This window comes from Lolium rigidum, chromosome 2 (genome assembly GCF_022539505.1).
Source record: "Lolium rigidum isolate FL_2022 chromosome 2, APGP_CSIRO_Lrig_0.1, whole genome shotgun sequence".
Taxonomy (NCBI): domain Eukaryota; kingdom Viridiplantae; phylum Streptophyta; class Magnoliopsida; order Poales; family Poaceae; genus Lolium; species Lolium rigidum.
In genome coordinates, this window is record NC_061509.1 from 235,058,682 (window position 1) to 235,085,761 (window position 27,080).

The 27,080-nt window shown below is 43.7% G+C and overlaps 1 protein-coding gene and 1 pseudogene across 1 annotated transcript; one reads left to right on the top strand and one right to left on the bottom strand.

The window, feature by feature from the left end:
- Window positions 1-252: 252 nt before the first annotated feature.
- Window positions 253-7,115, top strand: LOC124690656 (annotated as a pseudogene).
- Window positions 7,116-14,356: 7,241 nt separating this feature from the next.
- On the bottom strand, window positions 14,357-15,191 carry LOC124690657 (blue copper protein-like). Its single transcript, XM_047224016.1, has 2 exons — window positions 14,964-15,191; window positions 14,357-14,856 (listed from the first exon to the last, which is right to left on the bottom strand). Exons 1-2 carry the CDS (start codon window positions 15,133-15,135, stop codon window positions 14,357-14,359), a joined length of 672 nt encoding a protein of 223 aa, XP_047079972.1. The 5' UTR covers window positions 15,136-15,191.
- Between the last annotated feature and the right edge of the window lie 11,889 nt (window positions 15,192-27,080).

The following is a 27,080-nucleotide window of genomic DNA, read 5'->3' on the forward strand; positions in this document are numbered from 1 at the left end:
TGAATGCTCAGCCATCTCTGATAGCAAGCAAACCAGCCATGGTTTGGAAACCTGAGCTATCAGAGTTTGTGCTGAACCGGTTGGTTCAGCTCGTCCATATATAGCGGCGTCTGCTTCAACATGGGATTCAAGGAGGAGCAGATGAAGAAGGTAGCCGCGGATGTTCTTGCATTCGCCTGCGTACATGTCACCACTCTTCAGCTGTACAACCACATCAGAAACTGGAGGACGAAGTGGAGCGTCATCACGAAGATGAAATCCGATCGCATTCTGGACTATAGCGAAGCTAGTTGCTGCTTCTACGGCGGTGAGGAAGGGGCGGCGGACGAGTACATCCAGGTACGAAGCCTCATTGAGCTCCTGCATAGATCTGAAAGTATATACATGTCAATGTAGTCCACACTAACATGTGTTCCTTGTTGATTGCAGCGGTACCCGAAGCACCGTCAGTACGTCGGCACCCCGATCACCAAGTACGCTCAGATGAAGACGATCTTCACTCCCCGGTTCATCTGCAAGGCGCAGCTCTTCCAGCCTAACTTGCTAGTCAAAGCTATCGACTTCATTGCAGACAATGAAGCCGAATATGCCGCCTACCGTAAGCTGCAGCCACCGGAGAGGAGGAGCTGGCTTAGGACCTAGCTCCGCAACCAGTTTCCTGCTTAGTGCTTCTGCTTCCTTCTCATGATCCACTGATTTTGGGAGGTGATCTTGTGTCCCTCCATTAGCTAGGACTTGCTACAACCTGATCCCCGGTTTGTAATGATGAACTTGTTCGAGGTGGTATATAATAATCCCCGTGACGAACCTGTGATGCATCACGAAGTAGTTGCTTCGTTCGTGATGCATCACCCACTAAGTACTAGTTGCTGTGTATTACCAGCATCTTTTCTGATGAACGAATCTCATGTGTGTTGTTATTCAGTACTGGGTAACCTCACCACTCAAAGTGAAGGGGTTACCACAGCACTGAGCTATCTGCAACCAAACATGCTGTGGGCTGCGCGATATGAGAAGAATGGGCTGGAAGCGGACAACCAAACGATAGGGCATGTGTTCCTTCTCCGGCGCGCAAAAGGCCGCACATGCTACCAAACGACCCGTCAAAAGTGGCAATGGCCCGTTCGAACGTGCAATGCCCTCCATCTCGCTGGCGCAGGCCTGCAGGTTTTCGTCCCAGGCAACCGAAGCTCCCAACAATGTTGTTGCACCGCGGCCTTGCATGCCCCTCGTCATTGCCATCATCTTCTGTTGGGGCCGCTGCTCCCTAGAGGCCACAAATTGTGCCGACGTGCTCGAGCGCCCACCAACATCGATGAGGCCTAGGAACTGTTCATGCATTTGCGCCGGCCGAGTTAGAGGTACGAAATCTGGTACATTTTTCGGCCATTTGCTTGTATGATATTAGCCATTTATTCATCCATGTTGCATGCAGATGGATCTCACCAAAACGATCCAGTTCTTCTACCAGAACACAGAACATGATGGACACCTTGTCGAACGATGAGGACACCGTCTTCGAAGCTTATCATGGCCGCGGCCTCCTTATGCATGAGACGACTTCTCTTCCGTTAGCAAGCAGCTAGCGCACGTCTCTTTTATGAAAGTAGAGTACCACATCGACCGACGGCCACCAAACGGATCGACGCGATCACGCGATTTGTGATTTGTGCGATATAAACAGATCGATGGTGCCTTGGGCTTTTTACGTATATGCCCTTCCTCCCGTTGCTATAAGAGCGTCCTGGTCGCGGGGCAGGGCGGCTAACAGAGCGTCAACCATCTGCTGATTGAGGTAGTGAGGTACCGTCGCTTCTGGCCAATAGAGGAGAATTCTATGGTACTATAGATTAGATCGTTCTCAGCCTGTTCTTGATTTGGGTTGTCTGTTTGACGGAATTCGTGGTTTGTCTTCGTGAAGGGGTTTTTTTTTTTTTGCCTCATCTGCTTTTCTTCCTTTTTCTTGGGAGCTTTTTGGTGAAGGCACCTCACGCATTTGGAGGAAACCGTTGCTTTTTTCTTTTCTTCTCCAAATAAGCTGTCCCCAACCTTCTTTGTTCCCTGGATTTGATGATTTTGCAAAGTTTTTTTTCTATGCACCATTCTTCCTGATTTCCTATACTTATCACTTTCTGCGAAGTAACTTGTTTCACTTTTGTGTGCAGCTTGGGTAGTTTGTCAGGTTCGACCAAAACCAGATTTTTTTTTTTGAATGGAGGCAAAATATTTGGGTCATTAATTAATTTAGAAGAGGGTTTAGTTTTTAGGAGAAAATCGAGCGAAAACCTACAACAACAAAAGGATCAAGCCCACACAAACCACACACGCACACACACCCACATCCAAGCCTAACAAAGATCTGAACAACATGACCATACCTAACACAGGCGACCACAAAGCGATACAGAGATATTGGAGGAAACCTATCAATCAGCTACATATCCAAAGTAGGCAACAAGCCAACAACCAAGGTGACGTCAATATCAGAAACCCACCAGAATCAGATTCGGTTGCTTAAGTAGTAAGTACACTCTGTTCTTAATGTTCTACTGCTTTAATGTTCGTAGGGATTGTTACATGCGTGAGTTTTTTCATGTATCGATCGATAGCAGGTCTGGACGTCTGGTAATGTTTGTGTTAGATGCTCTTTCTCCGTTATTTAGTTGTGAAGTGGGCACTAACATTCATTTCTGCACAATTACTTTGCTAACCTAGTCATTTTATATGGGTTTTTTAGGATGCCTTGCAAGGTCGGGTGCCCCAAGCTGGATGAGATCAACAATACCAAAGACCGGCATCCCGTATCTCAACTTCTTCTACATCTGGGTCGTCTGCCTTTGTTCCAGTAAGTATAACTCCATTTAGTTTGGCATGGGAAGGTCTTCTATACGTAGCAAGTGTAGTCCTGCACTTCTATATTTTTTCCCGATCGAAACCCAGATCATAAATGTTATTTAAGAAAAAAAAAGGGTTCACTTATGTGACAGACATTATTATCGTCATAGCCACTGGCGGAGGTACAGCCAAGTCGGGGGGGGGGGGAAGCCCCCAGCCCATGAACAATTCCTGAAGAAATTGTACGGATTTGACCCATTTGTCCCTACATTGGTCTAAAATCGTATTTCTTTCACCATTCAATTTAATGTAACTAAATCCTCTTGTACTTATTTTCTATCAGGATCGCATTTAACATCCTCTTCGGCCTTAGCACGACTTATTGGATGGCATTTGTTACTAGGGGTCTACTTGGGTTACTTTGTGGGATATTAGGACCAATCAAGGTTATTTATTCACTGCATGGGTGACTGACATTAATTAAGAAAATTGTACTTTGTTGTTAAACTCTCATGGTTGTGTCTGCATTCTCCAGGCCTATGCTTGAGAAGTCTGCAGGAAAGAGCACCAAGCTCTAGGAATTTCTCTTGTAAGAATAGTTTATCTTTTTGTTTCTGTGTTTTGGGCTATCAGTTTATTCGTTCCAAGAAAGACTTAGTATTATCATGTTTATATCACTATAACTAGTGGTTTCTTTCTCCGGCATTATACTGTAGGTTACATCTTCGCGGGCAATAGCTTTTGTTGTTGGACCAGCCATCGGAGGAGTTCTTTCACAGGTCAGGACTACTCCACTTTCTTACACCATTCAATTTAATCGTATTTCTTACACTATTCAATCTAATGGGGGGGGGGGGGGGAAGCCCCCAGCCCATGAACAATTCCTGAAGAAATTGTACGGATTTGACCCATTTGCCCCCTACATTGGTCTAAAATCGTATTTCTTACACCATTCAATTTAATGTAACTAAATCCTCTTGTACTTATTTTCTATCAGGATCGCATTTAACATCCTCTTCGGCCTTAGCGCACGACTTATTGGATGGCATTTGTTACTAGGGGTCTACTTGGGTTACTTTGTGGGATATTAGGACCAATCAAGGTTATTTATTCACTGCATGGGTGACTGACATTAATTAAGAAAATTGTACTTTGTTGTTAAACTCTCATGGTTGTGTCTGCATTCTCCAGGCCTATGCTTGAGAAGTCTGCAGGAAAGAGCACCAAGCTCTAGGAATTTCTCTTGTAAGAATAGTTTATCTTTTTGTTTCTGTGTTTTGGGCTATCAGTTTATTCGTTCCAAGAAAGACTTAGTATTATCATGTTTATATCACTATAACTAGTGGTTTCTTTCTCCGGCATTATACTGTAGGTTACATCTTCGCGGGCAATAGCTTTTGTTGTTGGACCAGCCATCGGAGGAGTTCTTTCACAGGTCAGGACTACTCCACTTTCAGTAGAGTTATAACAATACATAACTATCCTTGCATGATTAACATTCCATTTTGAGAAGTTTCTCAAACTAAGGGCAAGTTATACCTGGGAGCATGGAAAAGATGTTGCATGTGGTAGTCCAGTAAATCATTGATTTGATAATTCACTGAGAAGTTATAATTATCAGTAGCCATTGATTTAGAGCTTGATAATAGTAGAACATCTACTAGTTGCTACAAAAACGAAATTCTGGACCAATAGGAAAGAAGATTCATATCATGGCTCTTTAGGGATGCTTTACTCTGAGTGAGAGTTCACTAAGTTTATATTTAACCGTGCAAAATGATTACTGGAATTTTTGTTGGAAGGATGAACATAACTTCCCTTTGGAGTAATTAGTAATCATGTATGCTGACTAACATTGTTGATTCTCTATCATGTATCAGCCTGCAAAGAAGTACCCCAATGTTTTCTCTCCTGAATCCCTATTTGGAAGGTAAATTGTCGTGCATACTGTTTCAATGATATAACTTTTTAATCATTTAGACCATAAGATAACAGTTATTTACATGTAATTTTAGATTTTCATACTTCCTCCCTTGCTTTGGCATATCGGTTCTGGCGGCAGGAGCATGTGTGGCATGCCTTCGGCTTCCGGTATTCCCCTCGCCCCTGCACTATTTCCCTACGAATTCTCTCTCTCCCTTGTATTCCAGCTTGAATATTTTTTTCTTAGGAAACACTACACATGCACGTTGGTGCTGAAGTAATTGATGGAATAGAGTTACAAGCTATTGATATAACCCTGGAACAATCTCGATCAGGGAGATTAGCATCCACAAAGAGCTTGGTAAAGAACTGGCAGTTAATGTCAGCAATTATTGTCTACTGTATCTTCTCTCTCTATGATACAGCTTATTATGAGGTAAATTATATTTAGGTACATTTTCAGAAACATCGTAGTGTAAAAATGTGTTGGTATCTACTTATCTATTCTATAGATAACAATGAATTAGAGACCTCAAGCAAATTCACATGTTAATGTGTTTGTAAATTCCACCTTCAGATATTTTCACTCTGGGCTGTGAGCAGCAGAAAATACCGAGGACTGAGTTTTACATCTCAGGATGTCGGTGTCGTTCTAGCTATCTCTGGTATGAGACTTTTCTTCAAATCGATAACATGTTCATGAATGAAACCAAAACATATTTAGCAATAGCATGACACCTTTTGTATTACATGTATAACTGGTTTTCAATACTAAATGCCCATCTTCGTTGTTTAGGTATTTTCATGTATCAACTCCTTGTGAAGTATGCTGGGTCAATGAAGCCATTCCGTCTTGCAGCGGTATGTGAGAAGAACAGTTTATGTCGAGATACTTCTTTATATGGTCAACCTATTGTACAGTTCCATTTCGAAAAAAAACCTATTGTACAGTACCAAATTGCATATATGATTTTTCAGGTATTATCTATAATTACCCTTGCAACATATCCATTCATGGAAAACCTATATGGTATGGAGCTCAAAGCACTCATCAACATAGCTTTGCTTCTGAAAAATATTTTTGCGGTAAGTCCACTTCAGACGAAATTGTTAAGATAAAGTATGAATTAGGATTGTTCATTGGGGCATTGGTCAAAAATTGTAGTAGCCCATACAGTAACCAAGAAAATCTCACCTCACTACTAACGTCAGTTACCATCCCATACAAACATGTTGATCATCCACTAGAAGATCAATAATGTCTTCCTTTTAAAAGTAGTAACATTTTTAAAGTTTGTAAATTTAAATACTCGAGCTCCGCTGGTATAGATGAAATGAATTCAAATGTTAGATATCCTTATTTACCATCTGAAACGAAACGATGATTTAATAAATAATTTTTCCATGAACATATCCTTATGCATTTTCTTTATTTGAGTCACTTTTGCTGTGGTCTAACTTCTGTGTTGGAAACATTTACAGGGACAAGAACAAAGGGGTGTTGCGAATGGCATCTTTGTGACTCTGATGTCGATGTTTAAAGCAATAGGTCCAGCAGCAGCAGGAATTTTGTAAGCCTAGTGCTACTTTTCTGTTACGAGTAGGAGCTTCTTTGGGTTTCTTGCTTCGGTAAAAGTGCATCCAAACCAATTGTCGCAGTTTTCTTTGCAGGTTTTCTTGGTCTCAAAAGAACATAATTGGGTTATTCTTACCAGGTAAACACATCACTTTTCCAACCCATGATAATTGCACATATATTGAAAGTTTTGCTTTAACCTGAATAGGAAATAGTAGTAGATATTATCAGATCAAATACCTTAATAAATCATGCGACTCCCTCCATATTATCAGGTCAAATATCTTAGTTTATGGTCCAATATGCAGGTGGTCACATCCTTTTCTTGGCGCTGAATATGGTGGCAGTAATCGGGCTCTCGCTAACTTTCCTGCCATTTTTCCCGAATGAAACGAAATGATGATCCCGCACTTATCTACATTTGGAATGTCGACTGAATTCTCTAGCTTCCACCAAGTCAAGAAATTAATTTGTTCTGTCATCGGCGAACTTATTAATGGATCTTGAACTGGCGGAAGCCAGCAGAGAATTCAATCGACCTTCCAAATGTAGATAAGTGTGGGATCATCGTTTAGTTTGCCTGCTTTGCTTCTATATGTATCAACACTGCTCTTTTTTGTAAAAGCGTTAAAGCTGTATTTATCCATACTTGTAGACTATGATGGCTTGTATTTAAAGACAGAGGGAGTATATCACATGATGTTGTAAAGAGTATCAAGCTGTATTTAGGATAAATACTTTCGTATGGTAGTATATGAGACATTGATGTAAGGGATTTCTATTTTAGTGCCCCTTCTTTGTTAGTTGTACTCATTTTCCCCATCCATTAAACTTTTTCTCGCTTTTGTCCAAGCTCTTGTCTCATACTCTCACAAATGAACGGACAAAGGGTCAAAGGCCTTGGCCGTCACCTCGACCGTCACCATGACCGTAACATGCTGGAGAGTGGGGCCTCGTTGTGCCGGGTCCGGTAGTGAAAGAGCATGCTCTATCCCTAGTATTTTGGGTGTTTGATAACAACACTTGAATTATAATTTTACCATATGTGCTCAAGTGTGTAGGAATCATCTGTTTTGGTCTTGTACCTGGTGCATTTGTATTGGGTATATGATCTTTACTCTTGGTGGAAGATGACATATGAGGAGAAAGCTATTTTGTTGATGGTTTGAAAGGAAAGAAGAGGAAATCTCTCTAGGCCGGAAGTTCTGGCCCCCAAAGCGCCAAGGAATTCAAAGGCAAAAAGGCTAGGCTGGACATTTGGCCTGAAGTTTGGGGCCGGATGGAGTTTCCATCCACCCCACTTCCCCTGCGTCAGCCAAGTCGACCTTCTTGGCCGGAAGTTGCCCCGTAAGTTTGTGGCTGGATGTGATTTACATCCGGCCCACCCTAAATCGGCTAAGGACCAGGATTTGCACGCTAAAGAATCTGGCATGGAAGTTATCTTCCTCCGGCCCCAAATATCCGGGCGGGCCGGAAGTTCCGCCCCTGGCGCAGTTGAAGAGAAGGGCGGATATTCCAGAGGGGGGGGGGGACTTCCGGGGTAAATAAACCCGGAACTTGCGCCCCCTCTGGAGCTGCAACGACTACAAGCCTCGTACGGGCTATAAAGGGGGGCGGGGGTTTCTTCATCATTTCATATCTGAGATACACGATACTTTCTCTCTCCTCCATTGTTATTGACCTCAAATCGAGTGGATCTCCCTCCCTAGCCAACCAAATCCCTCCAAACTTGGGGAATCGAAGGAGGAGATCTAGATCTACCTATCTACCCAAGCAATTTGGTGTTCCCCATACTTTTCCTTTGTGGACTTGGAAACCCTAGATCTTCTTAGTGGGGTTCCTTGTAGTTTGAAGAGCATATCATCCTAGATCTTGTTGTGAATAGTTCTTGATGTTGTTGGGAGCCTCCGACCATTGTGGAGCTCGCCCCAACCTTGTGTGAAGGAATCGCCGCCTCGACCAGCCTTTATAGTGGAGAAGTGAATAATCCTGCTTTGTGGGGTGTTCACGAGGAATAAGGTAACGCATTTGTGGCTGTTGGCACCTTTGTGGTCCACACCTCCTCAACGTAGACGTACCTTCTTTGGTGGAGGGAACTACGGTAAACACATTGTGTGTCGTCTCCGCTACCGCCCCCCTGTTGTTTCGGTTCCTTTATAGTTGATGTTTACATGTTCTACTTGCTTTTGTGTGCATTGCATCATTGTAGGAACACTTTACCTTTGAAAGCAATCACCTTTACATTCCACTTCCACATAAAAAATGAAAAAGGCTAAAAGGTAGTGACACCTCTGATCCACGATCTCTCACCCGAAGCATTTAACCGTTACCAGCTGACTAGTGGGCCACTTAATAAAGGAACGGTTATGCCACTGCAACCAACGACAGGTAGGGACGGTGCATGCGTGGGTATGAGAGGATCTTGAGAAAGATCTCCACATCGATTACACGAGCGGCTTGTGACGGTGACGAGATGCGAGAGACTACCACGAAGCACCATAGAAAAAGAGACCAGGTGTGTTACATAGATGCGAAAGGGCCTCAATCGACGACACCAAGAATAGAACAAACGGCGGTGGACATCAATGACAACCTCCACTCTTCTGGGACGATGTCGGAGACGAATGCGAGCAATGCAGAGAGAACTAATATCTTTCCGTTCTTGTGTGGACATATGGGTGCTACGGAACTGTGGTGGCGCATGAAAAGAGCGCGAGGTGGTATGTGCATTCAAATAGAGCCGGGGCGTGTCCACGGTGCTCTGCAAGGGCATCGGCTAGCTAGCTTTTGGGTGGCGACGATGTGTGCGACTACCACGAAGCACCATAGGAAGTGAGACCAGGTGTGTTAGATAGATAGGAGAGGGCCGCGTTCGACGTTACCAAGAAGTGGAGAAACGGTGGAGGACATCGACGACAACCTCCACTCTTCTATGAAAGTGTCGAAGACAAATGCAGACAATGGAGAGAGAACTAGTGTATCTCTATTCCGGAGTGGAATATGGGTGATAAGGGAGCGCGGTGGCGCATGGAAAAAGCGCAAGGTGGTCTCTGCATTCAAATACAGCCGGGGCGTGTCCACTGTGCTCTAGGAGGGTGTCAGCTAGTTAGATTTTGGGCGACGACGGTATCGAGATGCGAGCAACTACCACAAAGCACCATAGAAAGCGAGACCAGGTGCTTTAGATAGATAGGAAAGGGCCACATTCGACGGTACGAAGAAGAGGAGAAACGGTGGTTGACATTTATGACAACCTCCAGTTTTCTGTTACGGAGTCGGAGAAGAATAATACGAGCAATGGAGAGGGGCTAGGAGTGGCTGGCCGGAGGGGTGCCAATGCATCGATCATGCAATAAGTGGCATTTGATCATATTGTTTACTTAGCGTTTCTAAAATATTGGTCCAAGGAAGATAAAGTGAGTTGGCATTTGATCTCATTTTATTCATGCATGTGATAGATATTTGACTCTAGTGAACTAGAAGCCACTACACTCTAATAGTTTTCATCATCTCATTATCTTTTCGCACCCCAAACCCTTTGTTTACCCATCAAGTTTTAACTTAAGAAATTAGGATCAAGATATTCTCGAACAACTTCAAATTCTTGATGCTCAGAATTGTGTGTAACCAGGGACACGGCTAAATACTTAGTCTTAACACTCTCGAGAGATTTGTGCACTTTACCCACACGACTCGGATATTCCTTCGTGCATACTACTTGGCATGGAAGAGACAAATATGAGACAAGACTTTTCATAAGCAATTCGTCGGACCAGCAAGGACGCGCTCTATTCTACAACACTACCACCTTGTGTTCGTCTAGCTGAGTTCTTGCAACTTAGTGGTCAAGGAAGATTCCATACTAACTGGAAGCTTCTCAACTCGAACGTCTCCAATCTCTTTGTTTCTGGGCGGCGATGTCCACTAATGTCTTCACTCCGCTGACTTATCATACCAATCTACATAGGGAACTCATTAACTTAGTTGTTTTTTAGTATCTCAATTTTTTTCATTACTTAGTAATACACGTGAAATCCTAGCCACGAAATCTAAGGCACAATTAAGCATTCTACATTTATGGTATTTCTTCTAACAAGATAAACAAGGATATCCTAGATAGGGCATAGCATAGCATAAACCATAAAAATAAATCCTATCATGCCTACTACCAAAAACAATAGTGCATAGTAAAACAGTAGGACTTTATGAAGTGAAACCTGCCTTTGTAGGAAGAGGGGCGGTGCACTCTTCGCAGCAACAACTATTGTAATCACAAACAACACACTCTACATCGTATAACAACACTCAATCAAAATCTATACACTCACAAAATATACTATGAGTGCAAATATATATGAGTGCATGGATGCAACGACACAAGTTTAATTGGTTCTCTGGTTGTCATCCACATGATGCATGATGCCATGGTCGAAATTTTTGAGTAGATTACAATATTTAAAACATTTTAAAATACACTGCAACGACTTAATATAACTAATTCTACACAAAATAATAATAGAAGGAATCAAAATTTTGGTTCTGGCGTTTACAGCACAGAGGGTTTCAATTGCAACAAACAGCAACGGAAAACACTCCACAATAATTTACACAACTAGTTTGATAGCCAAAATACTCTAGTTAAGTTTCCGCAAAACGTGAATGAAAATGATGCAAAATGGCAACATTGTGGTTCAGACAGATTCTACACATTTTTGTGAGTTCACGGACTTATTATTTGTAATGTTTTGATTTGTAGAACTCAATATATGAATTTTATATGTTTAGTCAATTTTTTGTCTATTTCTATTTAACAGAAATAAAATTCCTACATGGCATACATATGGTAGAATCTAATATGCTACAAACTTGCTGACCGTGCACCGACTCTACATACCGATTCGGTAATAGGAAATTAAACCGGACCTTTGGATCTAGGGTGTATGGTACAGATTAGATGGCTACCTAGGGTAGAATGAAGATGGGAGAAAGAGGCTTAAGTAGGAACAAAAGGCTTTTCAAATGGTCGCTTAAGATGTCTGCAATCAAGGAAGTATCTAAAGGACTATGGGGGTATTCATTTTGGCGCCGGCGCGGCCCAACAACTTATTCGGCGCCTCCAAGCCGAACCCAACCCACGGGGAGACTAGCGGGGGCGCTGGATATGGGCGAGTTGGTGGGAAGCAGGGCGGGAAGAGCGTGCACGAATAGACTAGTTGTTGCGGGCCAGCTTCGTCAGCGGCTGCAGACCGGTCGTTTTCCTCCTCGCCTTCCACGCCGCGTCAACGTTTAGAGCTTGCTCACCTCCAACACCTGCTCGTCTTTAGTGCATGTTCACCTCCAGCCTTTACAGCGACGACGACATCGATGTGTCCCGTCGATGGGAATGTGTCGGCGTTAATGCCCGCCGACGGCTTCTCTTCTCTCCGCTTTAAATACCACATCCATCACCGATGTTTTATTCACCGCCTCCACCTCCGAGCACGCCGAAACCCTAGAACCAGCCGAGCACCACCCTATTCCCCCATCCTCCAATGGAGCGCGCTGCCGCCAACGGCTTTGGGCGCCGTTGGCTACTCATCAGGGAGGCGCGTACGATCTGGGAGGCGTAGTACCCCATGCGGCCGACATGCATGCGATCTCCGTCGAGATGGGTCCTTAGCGTCAGCGAGCTGCCGGTGTCACCTGTTCCGGTCGAGGCGGCCCGACGGTAGGCCATCTACAGCCACTACTGGTCGGCGCTCACGGTCGGCGCTCACGCCGGATGAGCGCAACAACCCATTGTGGGACCCAGAGAACCACATCGCCAGGACAACGTTTTTCCACACGCAGCACAACGACTGGAGCACGGCGTACGACGATGACGACCCGCCGCCGGAGAACAACAACTTCGCGGACAACGACGATGGTGGAGCACACCTGGGAGGACCCTCGCGTATGTCCTCCACCACATCGCGGATAGGAACAACCCGCCGTTGACGATGCCTCCGCCTCCGCCACGCTCGTCCACGCGCCGCCAGAGAGGGAGGTGGGACACAGGTGCCAGGCTGCGTCTTCTTTGTCGTGCCCTTCCTCCTTGCGCTCTTCCTCCTCCCTTGTCTGGTACTCGCCCCTACTCCTCCACCCCCCACGCCCGCGTCCTGGGCCGGTGAAGCACGAGCCGGACAAGCTTAAAGTCCAAAACGTTTAAATTTGAAATTTGTTCAAATTAAAAAAATTAAAAGTTAAAAATTGTTGAAACTTGAAATTGTTCGAATTTGAAAACTGCTTGAATTAAAAGTGTTTGTATTAAAAAATGGTTTAAATTAAAAAATCAAAAAGAAAAATAAAAAACTAAAAAACTGAAGAAGAAAAAAAGAAAAAAAGAAAATTTGGAAAAGAAAAAACAAAAAAATGGAAGAAAACCGAAAGGAAATCATAAACCCAAGAACCATAAAAACCGATGAAAATACCGACCGGAACCTTATCAAAAGTTCCTAAAACTGGGAAAACCGAAGGATCCCCTTCCTCCCTACGCGTTGATGTAGCGTATTACCGCACACAGTGAAGCGATTAATAGGGTTTTCCAAAAATGAGGAATGGTTCCTATTGTGCCTAGGTGGTTTTTGGGCCGTTTTCGCCCGCGGGCCGAAAGGTCTCCCTAGCCTATTTTGTCTTTTTTTCTGAAATGATTTTCTTTTTGTTTTTTCCTATTTTATTACTTGAAGCCAATTTCACTTCAGGCTGACTCAAACAATGTCAGAAAAAATCAAATAAAATATCAGTCGATTTCTTATTGAATGTAGAATATTTTGGGACCACTTTTAAGTCAAAAATATTTTTATAATTTCAAATTTGGCACATAGGCCTGTATGCCTTTATTATCATAACTTTGGGTTTAGGGTGTTTTATAGTTCATAGGCATGTATGCCGGGAAGAACAACTTACAAAGAAAGCACATAATGAGACAGTAAAACACTCAGAATAAAGGAGAACGATGTCTACAATCACAAAGAAAATTTAAGCCTTGGAGTCTTCATCTTCCATCCACTTGATCGCAAAGAGCGTCACCGGATGGGGACCAAACCTTCACCGGAGTTCCCGCAACACCGTCTTGGCACCACACTACCCCAAGCCACACCATGATCACAAGCCAGGTGCACCGACACTAGTCAAGACTTCAAAGCCAACGTCTTCAACAAGGTGGCAGCACTGGAATGCCGTCATTGCCTGACCCAAGAGGGTCTAGGTTTTCACCTGAAGATCCATGACAATGATGAAGCCATGAAGGGAGAAAGAGGGTTCAACAAAGACGACTCCAAGGAGGGGAATGGCTCCCGTAAGTGTCATCTCCGCTAGCACCGGATGAACCAGGCAAGGCTTTCCTATCGCCCTAGACAAGCGGCACGAGAGGCAAGGGGAAAGGTGTAGCACTGTCTTTCTAGTGAGAGGTATATCGTTGCCATGTTAACTATTGGAAGTAGACAACAATTAGCACCGCAATTCATCAGCACCGCAAATTCATCAGCGCCGCAAATTCATCAGCGCCTCCCTAGTTCGAAGACATTCAACTAGGTGTGGAAATGCATGTTCGCACTAATCACGGGACAACTGGTTTTGCGCCGTAGCACTGTCTTTTTAGCGAGAGGAATATCGTTGCTACGTTACGGATAGTTTGTTACGGAAGGATTCTTACCGGCGTACGTCGTGGGCTGATGTGTGTCATGCCCTGAATTCTCGGGACAACAGCTTCAACCTGCAGTCCTGCACCGATTGAGTGATGCCACAGATGTGTCCGTAAGCTATCCTGTAAGAATTTTTTGTAGGTGTAGCATTACTGCTACGTTAGCTATTGGAATTTGGAAGTAGACAGCAATCAGCACCGCAATTCATGCACGGCAGGAACACATGCATGGTTCATTTCATCCAAATTAATGAAACCATGAGCACCACAAAGAACAAATTAACACGGTGCAGAGTGCAGACACGGCGTGTCCTATATATAAGAGCAGCACTGCCTCCATCCTGGATGAGCTACTCGCTAGCCTATGACAGTCCGAGCTGCACAATCGCGGTGCAAACCAAGGCAAAGCTAGCCCACCCCACCGGCGCGAGCCGCCCGGCGTCATTGTAATAATAGAACGGCATGGTGCCCGGCGTCACCGGCGTTACCGGGGTCGCGCCAGGTGTGGTGCCCGTGCACGCCGGAGACGTCGGCGTCGTCGTGTATGGCGTTGTCGGAGTCGTGTACGGTGTGGTCGGCGTCGGCGTGGTCGGGGTCGGGCTCGTGTACGGCGTGTTCGGGGACCTTGGGGTGGGTGTCGGCGACGACGGGGAGGAGGAGCCGGAGACGGTCACCTCGAGCTTCATGCCGCCGGCGCAGTGGCCGGTGATGCTGCAGATGAAGTAGTGCTTGCCGCCGGTCTTGAGGGGCACGGTACTCGCGCCGCTGCTGTCGGAGCCGAGCGGGTTGGCCGCCGCGCACGCCAGGTAGTCGGCCGCGCTCACCTCCACCACCGTGTGCTGTCCCTTCGCGTAGTTGAACACTTGAACATATAGGAACGAACTTGTCAGTCGATCTTCTCCGAAAATCCACCGAAGTAAATTCTGCAACACTCATGAACGACATGCATGCAAGAGCACAATAGCTTACCAAGATTGTCCCCGACTTTGAATGTGTTGCCGCTGGCCCAGGTGGTGTAATCGACGCCGAGCGTCCAGCCGGACTTGTCGCCGACTGTGAAGCTGGTGGCGGCTGCCGGGAAGACGCGGGCGACAAGGATCACCACCACCAAACCCCAGCATGAACTGGCGACGGGAGCCATCGTGGTCTATCGATCAAGCAAAGAGGAACAACTTCTCTCTCAGGTGCTAGCGTTTCGTTAACTCTAGAGGAAGATGTTCTGCACCACTTTGAGAAGAGGAGACACTATATAACAGGATCGACCTCAACGTGCAGTTGGTGGGCAATTGGCTTTCACCGGATGTGTGGGAACGAATATGTATGTCAAGCCACCACTTTACCTATGAGGAAATGCAGTGGAAATGCTTTTCCTTAGTATAATCGGCTGGCTCTGTTCATGCCAACAACCGATACGATTTTCATGATGGTGTTTCAAAAGCCATGTTCCCATCATGATGAAATGATATCCTATCAGACTAGCTCCGTGTATTTCGTGAACATTTGCCCCGATCGAGCTCGTATAATTTGAACGACCTCCATCTTTCCGTTAATTATTTCAGACAAAATGCTTTCCAGACCAAACGCCGATCGAACTCCCACTAGACTTGTGCATAACCTTTTACCAGTAATAATCTGCAGATGGTCAAAGTATTCTCGAACATCGGATCAGACAACGGGTGGCCCTGATCACACTTCACCCGTTTTTCAGATGCCCTGCTAGGTGATTCGCACCTTTGTAGCTTTGAGGCTATTCTGTCCTTTTTTTTAGGTGCGGCTTCTTTTCATATGATACAGAGATCTCTATGACATATAGTATGCGGCCAAAGTGAAGTGAATCTAATTGTGTGCGCGGTCGGGCCAGCCGACCGACCGGCCGGACGCGCGTCGTCGTTGTGGAGAATCTGGTTTGCCTCTTCACATGGAGATCGTTTCGATCTCTATCGTCTAGCTAGGCCACCAAACCTCTCGACAATGACCTCCTACTTACGAAATGAGTACGTTTAAGGCGGCATCGTGTTGCAGGACAATTTTATCTCCGGTGCATGAACTATGAATCCTGTAATTTGAGATAACATGAATCGATCAGATCAGTGGCCAGCACAGCATGTCATGGTTGATGCATGCATTATTCAGGAAGGCGTGAACCTGAACATTGTTGTTGTTGGATGGAGCCATGGAAGGCGATGAGATTAGACCGTCATCCGGACCTAGACATCCAAACAAACTTCCGATGATGATGGAGACTGTCTGGAGAAACACTGCCGCTCGCCTACCGAGCATTGCCGTGTAGGTTTGCAAGATGGGGAATCTACACGAGAATCGACTGAATACTGATCAGACAGAGCGGGTATACAACTCCAGAATATGGGCAACCCCCGCTGCTTTCTGAAACCTCGATAGCCCAAGGTTCCTTTTGAGGTTCAGACTCCGGATCGCGAGGCTTTGCGTTTGCACGCCGGTCTCGACTCTCGAGCCCAGCGTGGATCCGGCCGTCACGGTGGCCGGCAGCTACCTTCTAATACTTGCCATAGGCACCGCACTCAGCCGCCGTACTTGCCGCGAGATCCGCGCTCGGCCGGAGCAAGCTCGCCTCTGGCCTGACAGTGCCGCGTCGGAAGTGCCTTTGTATCAAGGTTTTGGGTACGGGTAAGGGCAATCTCCAGCAGCTAGCATGACCCAAAACGGCGATCCATTCGATTTGTTTTGGTCGAGTTGCGGATATAATTTGGGTCGCCATCTGGCCTGCCAGCACAGTGCCCTCAATGGCGCGACATATTTGGTCCGTATTGGCCATCTTGCCCAGCACTGATCAGTTAGCCTTTGGCATTCAAATTTAACCATCATATTTTTTACAAAACGAGAGCAATAAATAAAATAAATGTTGTTCATAAATGTAAATAGTTCACAACCACATAGTTACACAAACAAGAGAATTCAAATCAAATGAGACTAGCCATGTTGATTTTCCACATGAAACCACGTATGCTCAATTAAATCGGTTTAAAGGCGGTCATGAGTGTTCCGATCACCCAATGTATGATGCCTATGCAAGAAATCTTTCCAAGATGCTGCCTCCGAATGTGGCTCAACCAACTCACCCTCAAATTCCGAGTCTTGATCATGATGCTATGATCTCGCTCTTCCTGAAAGATCATGTTGTGCATGATGACACATGTTGTGTTCACCTCCCACATACTCTCCATGCTTTAGGTTCTAGCATGGTGCCGAACAATAGTCCACCGTGATTGAAGCACACTAAATGACGCTCTACATCCTTCACAAACCTCTTACATTTCTCAATTTCAGGCTTTCGAATTGTCTTCACAAAGGTGAACCAGGAAGGTTAGATGCCACAAGCTAGATAATAACCCTGGTCATAAGGATGAACACTAATCTCATAGGCAACCTGAGGAGCATGTCCTTCTGTAAGCCTAGCAAATACTGGTGAGCGTTGGAGCACGGTGATATCATTGTTAGATCATGTAATGCCGAAGAAGAAGTGTCAAATCCATAGATCATGTAATGCAACTGTCTCTAGTATTACCGTGCACCCCTCCGAATGCCCTTTGAACTTCCCTTACAAGCCAAAGGGATATTTCTTTCATTGCCAATGCATTAAACCTATGGTGCCCAACATCCCATGAAACCCTATGTTTTCGTTGATGGACAAGGCAGGCAGTGTCTTCGGTGTTCAGCTCTCTCAGATAAACTTTGTCGAACGCCGCAATAACTACTTTGCAAAACTTATACATGGCATCAATGCATGTGCTCTCACTCATACGCAAGTACTCATCAACGAGATCAAACACCTGGTACTACATATGCAAGCTGCCAAATGGCCGCCGAACATTTTTGTTAAGAGGAAAAGCCAAGCCTACCGGCAGCAGGACGGAGAATATCCAGGAATAAGTTTCTAGACAACCAATAGCAGCGATGGAATGTCTTCGGGTCGTACGCCGGATCGGCTAGATGGAAGTAGTCCCTCAGAAGGCGTTCGTGGCTACCTACTCAATTGTGTTTGGTATTAACCTTGCAGCAGGTAGTGGTTGTGGGCCATTCTGGGAACAACAAACAAAAGTTCAGTCTAACAGTCGGACTCCTCGTCGATGATAATTTGATGGCATTTTTGTAGAAAAAATCGATTATCCTACTACCCATTTGCCCAACCATATGCAGCTGTGATAACCCACAAGTATAGGGGATCGCAACAGTCTTCGAGGGAAGTAAAACCCAAATTTATTGATTCGACACAAGGGAGGTAAAGAATACTTATAAGCCTTAACAACTGAGTTGTCAATTCAGCCGCACCTGGAAAAGCACTAGTAACAGGGGTGATGTGAAAGTAGCAGTGATATGAGAGCAGTAGTAACAGTAACACAGCAGCAGTAATAGTAATATGAGAGCAATGGCACCAGAAAATAGTTGATACTACTTCCAGTGACATGTAGAACGAGTATATGATGATTAAAGATGGACCGGGGTTCCCAGCTATCTACACTAGTGGTAACTCTCCAATAACAAGTGTTGGGTGAACAAATTACAGTCGGGCAATTGATAGGATTGAAATAGCATTAAGACAGAATATCAAGATCATTAATCATGTAGGCATGTTTTTCATATATAATCATACGTGCTCGCAATGAGAAACTTGTACAACATCTTTTGTCCTACCAGCCGGTGGCAGCCGGGCCTCAAGGGAATCTCATCGGATATTAAGGTACTCCTTTTAATAGAGCACCGGAGCAAAGCATTAACACTCCGTGAAAACATGTGATCCTCACATCACTACCATCCCCTCCGGTTGTCCCGATTTCTGTCACTTCGGGGCCTTTGGTTCCGGACAGCGACATGTGCATACAATTTGTAGATACAATCTAAGCAATAAGTATAGAGCTCAAATCTAAGATCATGCCACTGATGGCGTGTATTTCACACGTTCGTTGGGCAACCCCAAGAGGAAGGTATGATGCGCACAGCAGCAAGTTTTCCCTCAGAAAGAAACCAAGGTTTATCGAACCAGGAGGAGCCAAGAAGCACGTTGAAGGTTGATGGCGGCGGGATGTAGTGCGGCGCAACACCGGGGATTCCGGCGCCAACGTGGAACCTGCACAACACAACCAAAGTACTTTGCCCCAACGAAACAGAGTGAGGTTGTCAATCTCACCGGCTTGCTCGTAACAAAGGATTAACCGTATTGTGTGGAAGATGATTGTTTGCGAGAGAAAATAGTAAAAACAAGTATTGCAGCAGATTTGTATTTCAAGTATTAAAAGAATGGACCGGGGTCCACAGTTCACTAGAGGTGTCTCTCCCATAAGATAAAAGCATGTTGGGTGAACAAATTACAGTCGGGCAATTGACAAATAGAGAGGGCATAACAATGCACATACATGACATGATAAGTATAGTGAGATTTAATTGGGCATTACGACAAAGTACATAGACCGCCATCCAACTGCATCTATGCCTAAAAAGTCCACCTTCAGAGTTATCATCCGAACCCCCTCCAGTATTAAGTTGATAACAACAGACAATTGCATTAAGTATGGTGCGTAATGTAATCAACAACTACATCCTCGGACATAGCGCCAATGTTTTATCCCTAGTGGCAACAAGCACAACACAATCTTAGAACTTTCATCACCTGTCCCGGTGTCAATGCGGGCATGAACCCACTATCGAGCATAAATACTCCCTCTTGGAGTTAAGAGTAAAAACTTGGCCAGAGCCTCTACTAATAACGGAGAGCATGCAAGATCATAAACAACACATATGTAATAACTTGATAATTAACATGACATGGTATTCTCTATCCATCGGATCCCGACAAACACAACATATAGAATTACAGATAGATGATCTTGATCATGTTAGGCAGCTCACAAGATCCAACAATGAAGCACAATGAGGAGAAGACAACCATCTAGCTACCGCTATGGACCCATAGTCCAGGGGTGAACTACTCACTCATCACTCCGGAGGCGACCATGGCGGTGTAGAGTCCTCCGGGAGATGAATCCCCTCTCCGGCAGGCGCCGGAGGAGATCTCCAGAATCCCCGAGATGGGATCGGCGGCGGCGGCGTCTCGCAAGGTTTTCCGTATCATGGTTTTTCGCATCGGGGGTTTCGCGACGGAGGCTTTAAGTAGGCGGAAGGGCAGAGTCGGGGCCCGACGAGGGGCCCACACCACGGGCGGCGCGGGCCCCCTTGGCCGCGCCGCCATGTGGTCCGGCCACCTCGTGGCCCCACTTCGTATGTTCTTCGGTCTTCCGGAAGCTCCGTGGAAAAATAGGCCCCTGGGTCTTTGTTTCGTCCAATTCGAGAATATTTCGTTACTAGGATTTACGAAACCAAAAACAGCAGAAAACAGGAACCGGCACTTCGAGCATCTTGTTAATAGGTTAGTTCCGGAAAATGCACGAATATGACATAAAGTGTGCATAAAACATGTAGGTATCATCAATAATATGGCATAGAACATAAGAAATTATCGATACGTCGGAGACGTATCAAGCATCCCCAAGCTTAGTTCCGCTCGTCCCGAGCGAGGTAAAACGATAACAAAGATAATTTCTGAAGTGATATGCCATCATAACTTTGATCATACTATTTGTAAACATATGTAGTGGATGCAGCGATCAAAACAATGGTAATGACATGAGTAAACAAGTGAATCATAAAGCAAAGACTTTTCATGAATAGTACTTCAAGACAAGTATTAATAAGTCTTGCATAAGAGTTAACTCATAAAGCAATAAATCAAAGTAAAGGTATTGAAGCAACACAAAGGAAGATTAAGTTTCAGCGGTTGCTTTCAACTTGTAACATGTATATCTCATGGATAATTGTCAACATAGAGTAATATAACAAGTACAATATGCAAGTATGTAGGAATCAATGCACAGTTCACACAAGTGTTTGCTTCTTGAGGTGGAGAGAAATAGGTGAACTGACTCAACATAAAAGTAAAGAGAATGGTCCTTCAAAGAGGAAAGCATCGATTGCTATATTTGTGCTAGAGCTTTTATTTTGAAAACATGAAACAATTTTGTCAACGGTAGTAATAAAGCATATGAGTTATGTACATTATATCTTACAAGTTGCAAGTCTCATGCATAGTATACTAATAGTGCCCGCACCTTGTCCTAATTAACTTGGACTACCGGATCTTTGCAATGCACATGTTTTGACCAAGTGTCACAATGGGGTACCTCCATGTCGCCTCGTACAAAGGTCTAAGGAGAAAGCTCGCATTTTGGATTTCTCGCTTTTGATTATTCTCAACTTAGACATCCATACCGGGACAACATGGACAACAGATAATGGACTCCTCTTTAATGCATAAGCATGTGGCAACAATTATTATTCTCATATGAGATTGAGGATATATGTCCAAAACCGAAACTTCCACCATGAATCATGGCTTTAGTTAGCGGCCCAAAGTTCTTCTCTAACAATATGCATGCTCCAACCATGAAGGTGGTAGATCTCTCTTGCTTCGGACAAGACGGACATGCATAGCAACTCACATGATATCCAACAAAGAATAGTTGATGGCGTCCCCGAAACATGGTTATCGCACAACAAGCAACTTAATAAGAGATAAAGTGCATAAGTATATATTCAATACCACAATAGTTTTTAAGCTATTTGTCCCATGAGCTATATATTGCAAAGGTGAATGATGGAATTTTAAAGGTAGCACTCAAGCAATTTACTTTGGAATGGCGGATAAATACCATGTAGTAGGTAGGTATGGTGGACACAAATGGCATAGTGGTTGGCTCAAGTATTTTGGATGCATGAGAAGTATTCCCTCTCGATACAAGGCTTAGGCTAGCAAGGTTATTTGAAACAAACACAAGGATGAACGGTACAGCAAAACTCACATAAAAGACATATGGTAAACATTATAAGACTCCATACCGTCTTCCTTGTTGTTCAAAACTCAATACTAGATGTTATCTAGACTCTAGAGAAACCAAATATGCAAACCAAATTAACAAGCTCTAAGTATTTCTTCATTAATGGGTGCAAAGTATATGATGCAAGAGCTTAAACATGAGCACAACAATTGCCAAGTATCAAATTATCCAAGACATTTTAGAGTTACTACATGTAGCATTTTCCAATTCCAACCATATAACAATTTAACGAAGAAGAAACTTCGCCATGAATACTATGAGTAGAGCCTAAGGACATATTTGTCCATATGCTACAGCGGAGCGTGTCTCTCTCCCATAAAGTGAATGCTAGGATCCATTTTATTCAAACAAAAAAAACAAAAACAAACCGACGCTCCAAGCAAAGTACATAAGATGTGACGGAATAAAAATATAGTTTCAGGGAGGAACCCGATAATGTTGTCGATGAAGTAGGGGATGCCTTGGGCATCCCCAAGCTTAGACGCTTGAGTCTTCTTATAATATGCAGGGGTGAACCACCGGGCATCCCCAAGCTTAGAGCTTTCACTCTCCTTGATCATATTGCATCATACTCCTCTCTTGATCCTTGAAAACTTCCTCCACACCAAACTCGAAACAACTCATTAGAGGGTTAGTGCATAATAAAAATTCACATGTTCAGAGGTGACTCAATCATTCTTAACACTTCTGGACATTGCATAAAGCTACTGGACATTAGTGGATCAAAGAAATTCATCCAACATAGCAAAAGAGGCAATGCGAAATAAAAGACAGAATCTGTCAAAACAGAACAGTCCGTAAAGATGGATTTTATTAGGCCACCAGACTTGCTCAAACGAAAATGCTCAAATTGAATGAAAGTTGCGTACATATCGGAGGATCATGCTCGTTAATTGGCGTAATTTTCTGAGCTACATACAGGGAGATAGACCCAGATTCGTGACAGCAAAGAAATCTGGAACTGCGCAGTAATCCAAATCTAGTACTTACTTTTCTATCAAAGACTTTACTTGGCACAACAAAACTCAAAACTAAGATAAGGAGAGGTTGCTACAGTAGTAAACAACTTCCAAGACACAAATATAAAACAAAAATACTGGAGTAAAAACATGGGTTGTCTCCCATAAGCGCTTTTCTTTAACGCCTTTCAGCTAGGCGCAGTAAAGTGTAACTCAAGTAACATCAAGAGACGAAGCATCAACATCATAATTTGTTCTAATAATAGAATCATAAGGTAACTTCATTCTCTTTCTAGGGAAGTGTTCCATACCTTTCTTGAGAGGAAATTGATATTTAATATTACCTTCCTTCATATCAATAGTAGCACCAACGGTTCGAAGAAAAGGTCTTCCCAATATAATGGGGCAAGATGCATTGCATTCAATATCCAAGACAACAAAATCAACGGGGACAAGGTTATTGTTAACCATAATATGAACATTATCAACTTTCCCCAAAGGTTTCTTTTTAGCATTATCAGCGAGATTAACATCCAAATAACAATTCTTCAATGGTGGCAAGTAAAGCATATCATAAACTTTTTTAGGCATAACAGAAATACTTGCACCAAGATCACACAAGGAATTACAATCAAAGTCTTTGACTCTCATTTTAATGATGGGCTCCCAACCATCCTCTAGCTTTCTAGGAATAGAAGTTTCAAGTTTTAGTTTCTCTTCTTTAGCTTTTATGAGAGCATTTGTAATATGTTTTGTGAAAGCCAAGTTTATAGCACTAGCATTGGGACTTTTAGCAAGTTTTTGTAAGAACTTTATAACTTCAGAGATATGGCAATCATCAAAATCTAAATCATTACAATCTAAAGCAATGGGATTATCATCCCCAAGGTTGGAAAAAATTTCAGCAGCTTTATCACAAGCAGTTTCAGCAGTTTTAGCAGTTTCAGGTAATTTTGCGCGCTTTGCACTAGGAGTGGAAGCATTGCCAACACCAATTATTTTACCATTGATAGTAGGAGGTGCAGCAACATGTGAATCATTAGCATTGCTAGTGGTGGTAATGGTCCAAACTTTAGCTACATTTTCCTTTTTAGCTAGTTTTTCATTTTCTTCTCTATCCCACCTAGCACGCAGTTCAGCCATTAATCTTATATTCTCATTAATTCTAACTTGGATGGCATTTGCTGTAGTAACAATTTTATTTTCAATATCATCAGGTTTAGCAGCCATTTTATTAATTAAAGAAGATTGTGACGCTGGACATGTATGAGATTCGGTCTTCAGCATTTGCAAGTTTAGTTTGCAACCCGTAAATCTCCATATTTAAATTTTCAAGTTGATTTCCTATTTTCTTCAACAAGGTAGATTGTTCATTCATAGTTTTAGTAAACAATTTATTTTGCTCATATTGTGATTGCATAAAGCTCTTAGTGGATCTTTCAATTTCTAAAATCTTTTCCTCATTAGGTGAAATATGTCTACTATAAAAATTATCATTAGCAGGATATGGCCTAGAATTTTGAGCAACCAATGAAGCTAACGGAACATTATTAGGATCAACATTAATCCTACCATTAACAAGCATAGACATAATAGCATCAACCTTATCATTCAAGGAAGAGGATTCTTCAACAGAATTTACCTTTTTACCTTGTGGAGCTCTTTCCGTGTGCCATTCAGAGTAATTAACCAGCATATTATCAAGAAGCTTTGTTGCTTCACCAAGAGTGATGGACATAAAGGTACCTCCAGCAGCTGAATCCAATAAGTTCCGCGAAGAAAAATTTAGTCCTGCATAGAAGGTTTGGATGATCATCCAAGTAGTCGATCCATGGGTTGGGCAATTTTTAACCAGAGATTTCATTCTTTCCCAAGCTTGAGCAACATGTTCATTATCCAATTGTTTAAAATTCATTATGCTACTCCTCAAAGATATAATTTTAGCAGGGGGATAATATCTACCAATAAAAGCATCCTTGCATTTAGTCCAGGAATCAATACTATTCTTAGGCGAGAGATAGCAACCAATCTTTAGCTCTTCCTCTTAATGAGAAAGGAAACAATTTTAATTTTATAATGTCACCATCTACATCTTTATACTTTTGCATTTCACATAGTTCAACAAAATTATTGAGATGGGCAGCAGCATCATCGGAACTAACACTGGAAAATTGCTCTCGCATAACAAGATTTAGTAAAGCAGGTTTAATTTCAAAGAATTCCACTGTAGTAGCAGGTGGAGCAATAGGTGTGCATAAGAAATCATTATTATTTGTGCTAGTGAAGTCACACAACTTAGTATTTTCAGGGTTGGCCATTTTAGCAGTAGTAAATAAAGCAAACTAGATAAAGTAAATGCAAGTAAACTAATTTTTTTGTGTTTTTGATATAGCAAACAAGACAAGTAAATAAAGTAAAGCTAGCAACTAATTTTTTTGTGTTTTTATATAATGCAGCAAACAAAGTAGTAAATAAAATAAAGCAAGACAAAAACAAAGTAAAGAGATTGAGAAGTGGAGACTCCCCTGCAGCGTGTCTTGATCTCCACGACAACGGCGCCTGAAAATATGCTTGATGGCGTGTATTTCACACGTTCGTTGGGCAACCCCAAGAGGAAGGTATGATGCGCACAACGAGCAAGTTTTCCTCGAAAGAAACCAAGGTTTATCGAACCAGGAGGAGCCAAGAAGCACGTTGAAGGTTGATGGCGGCGGGATGTAGTGCGGCGCAACACCAGGGATTCCGGCGCCAACGTGGAACCTCGCACAACACAACCAAAGTACTTTGCCCCAACGAAACAGATGAGGTTGTCAATCTCACCGGCTTGCTGTAACAAAGGATTAACCGTATTGTGTGGAAGATGATTGTTTGCAGAGAAAATAGTAAAAACAAGTATTGCAGCAGATTTGTATTTCAAGTATTAAAAGAATGGACCGGGGTCCACAGCTCACTAGAGGTGTCTCTCCCATAAGATAAAAGCATGTTGGGTGAACAAATTACAGTCGGGCAATTGACAAATAGAGAGGGCATAACAATGCACATACATGACATGATAAGTATAGTGAGATTTAATTGGGCATTACGACAAAGTACATAGACCGCCATCCAACTCGCATCTATGCCTAAAAAGTCCACCTTCGAGTTATCATCCGAACCCCCTCCGCATTAAGTTGATAACAACAGACAATTGCATTAAGTATGGTGCGTAATGTAATCAACAACTACATCCTCGGACATAGCGCCAATGTTTTATCCCTAGTGGCAACAAGACAACACAACCTTAGAACTTTCGTCACATCGTCCCAGGTGTCAATGCAGCATGAACCCACTATCGAGCATAAATACTCCCTCTTGGAGTTAAGAGTAAAAACTTGGCCGTAGCCTCTACTAATAACTGGAGAGCATGCAAGATCATAAACAACACATATGTAATAACTTGATAATTAACATGACATGGTATTCTCTATCCATCGGATCCCGACAAACACAACATATAGAATTACAGATAGATGATCTTGATCATGTTAGGCAGCTCACAAGATCCAACAATGAAGCACAATGAGGAGAAGACAACCATCTAGCTACTGCTATGGACCCATAGTCCAGGGGTGAACTACTCACTCATCACTCCGGAGGCGACCATGGCGGTGTAGAGTCCTCCGGGAGATGAATCCCCTCTCCGAGCAGGGCGCCGGAGGAGATCTCCAGTAATCCCCCGAGATGGGATCGGCGGCGGCGGCGTCTCGCAAGGTTTTCCGTATCGTGGTTTTTCGCATCGGGGGTTTCGCGACGCGAGGCTTTAAGTAGGCGGAAGGGCGGAGTCGGGGCCCGACGAGGGGCCCACACCACAGGCGGCGCGGCCCCCCTTGGCCGCGCCGCCATGTGGTCCGGCCACCTCGTGGCCCCACTTCGTATGTTCTTTGGTCTTCCGGAAGCTCCGTGGAAAAATAGGCCCCCGGGTCTTTGTTTTCGTCCAATTCCGAGAATATTTCGTTACTAGGATTTCGAAACCAAAAACAGCAGAAAACAGAACCGGCACTTCAGCATCTTGTTAATAGGTTAGTTCCGTAAAAATGCACGAATATGACATAAAGTGTGCATAAAACATGTAGGTACCATCAATAATATGGCATAGAACATAAGAAATTATCGATACGTCGGAGACGTATCGGCCACTCGGGCCCTAGTGACAAGCATTAAAC

Coding starts and splice junctions, on each gene's coding strand:
- LOC124690657 (XM_047224016.1), bottom strand. CDS start 15,135: ATGGCTCCCGTCGCCAGTTCATGCTGGGGTTTGGTGGTGGTGATCCTT. Junction 14,857..14,963: donor CAAAGTCGGGGACAATCTTG/GTAAGCTATTGT, acceptor TATATGTTCAAG/TGTTCAACTACGCGAAGGGA.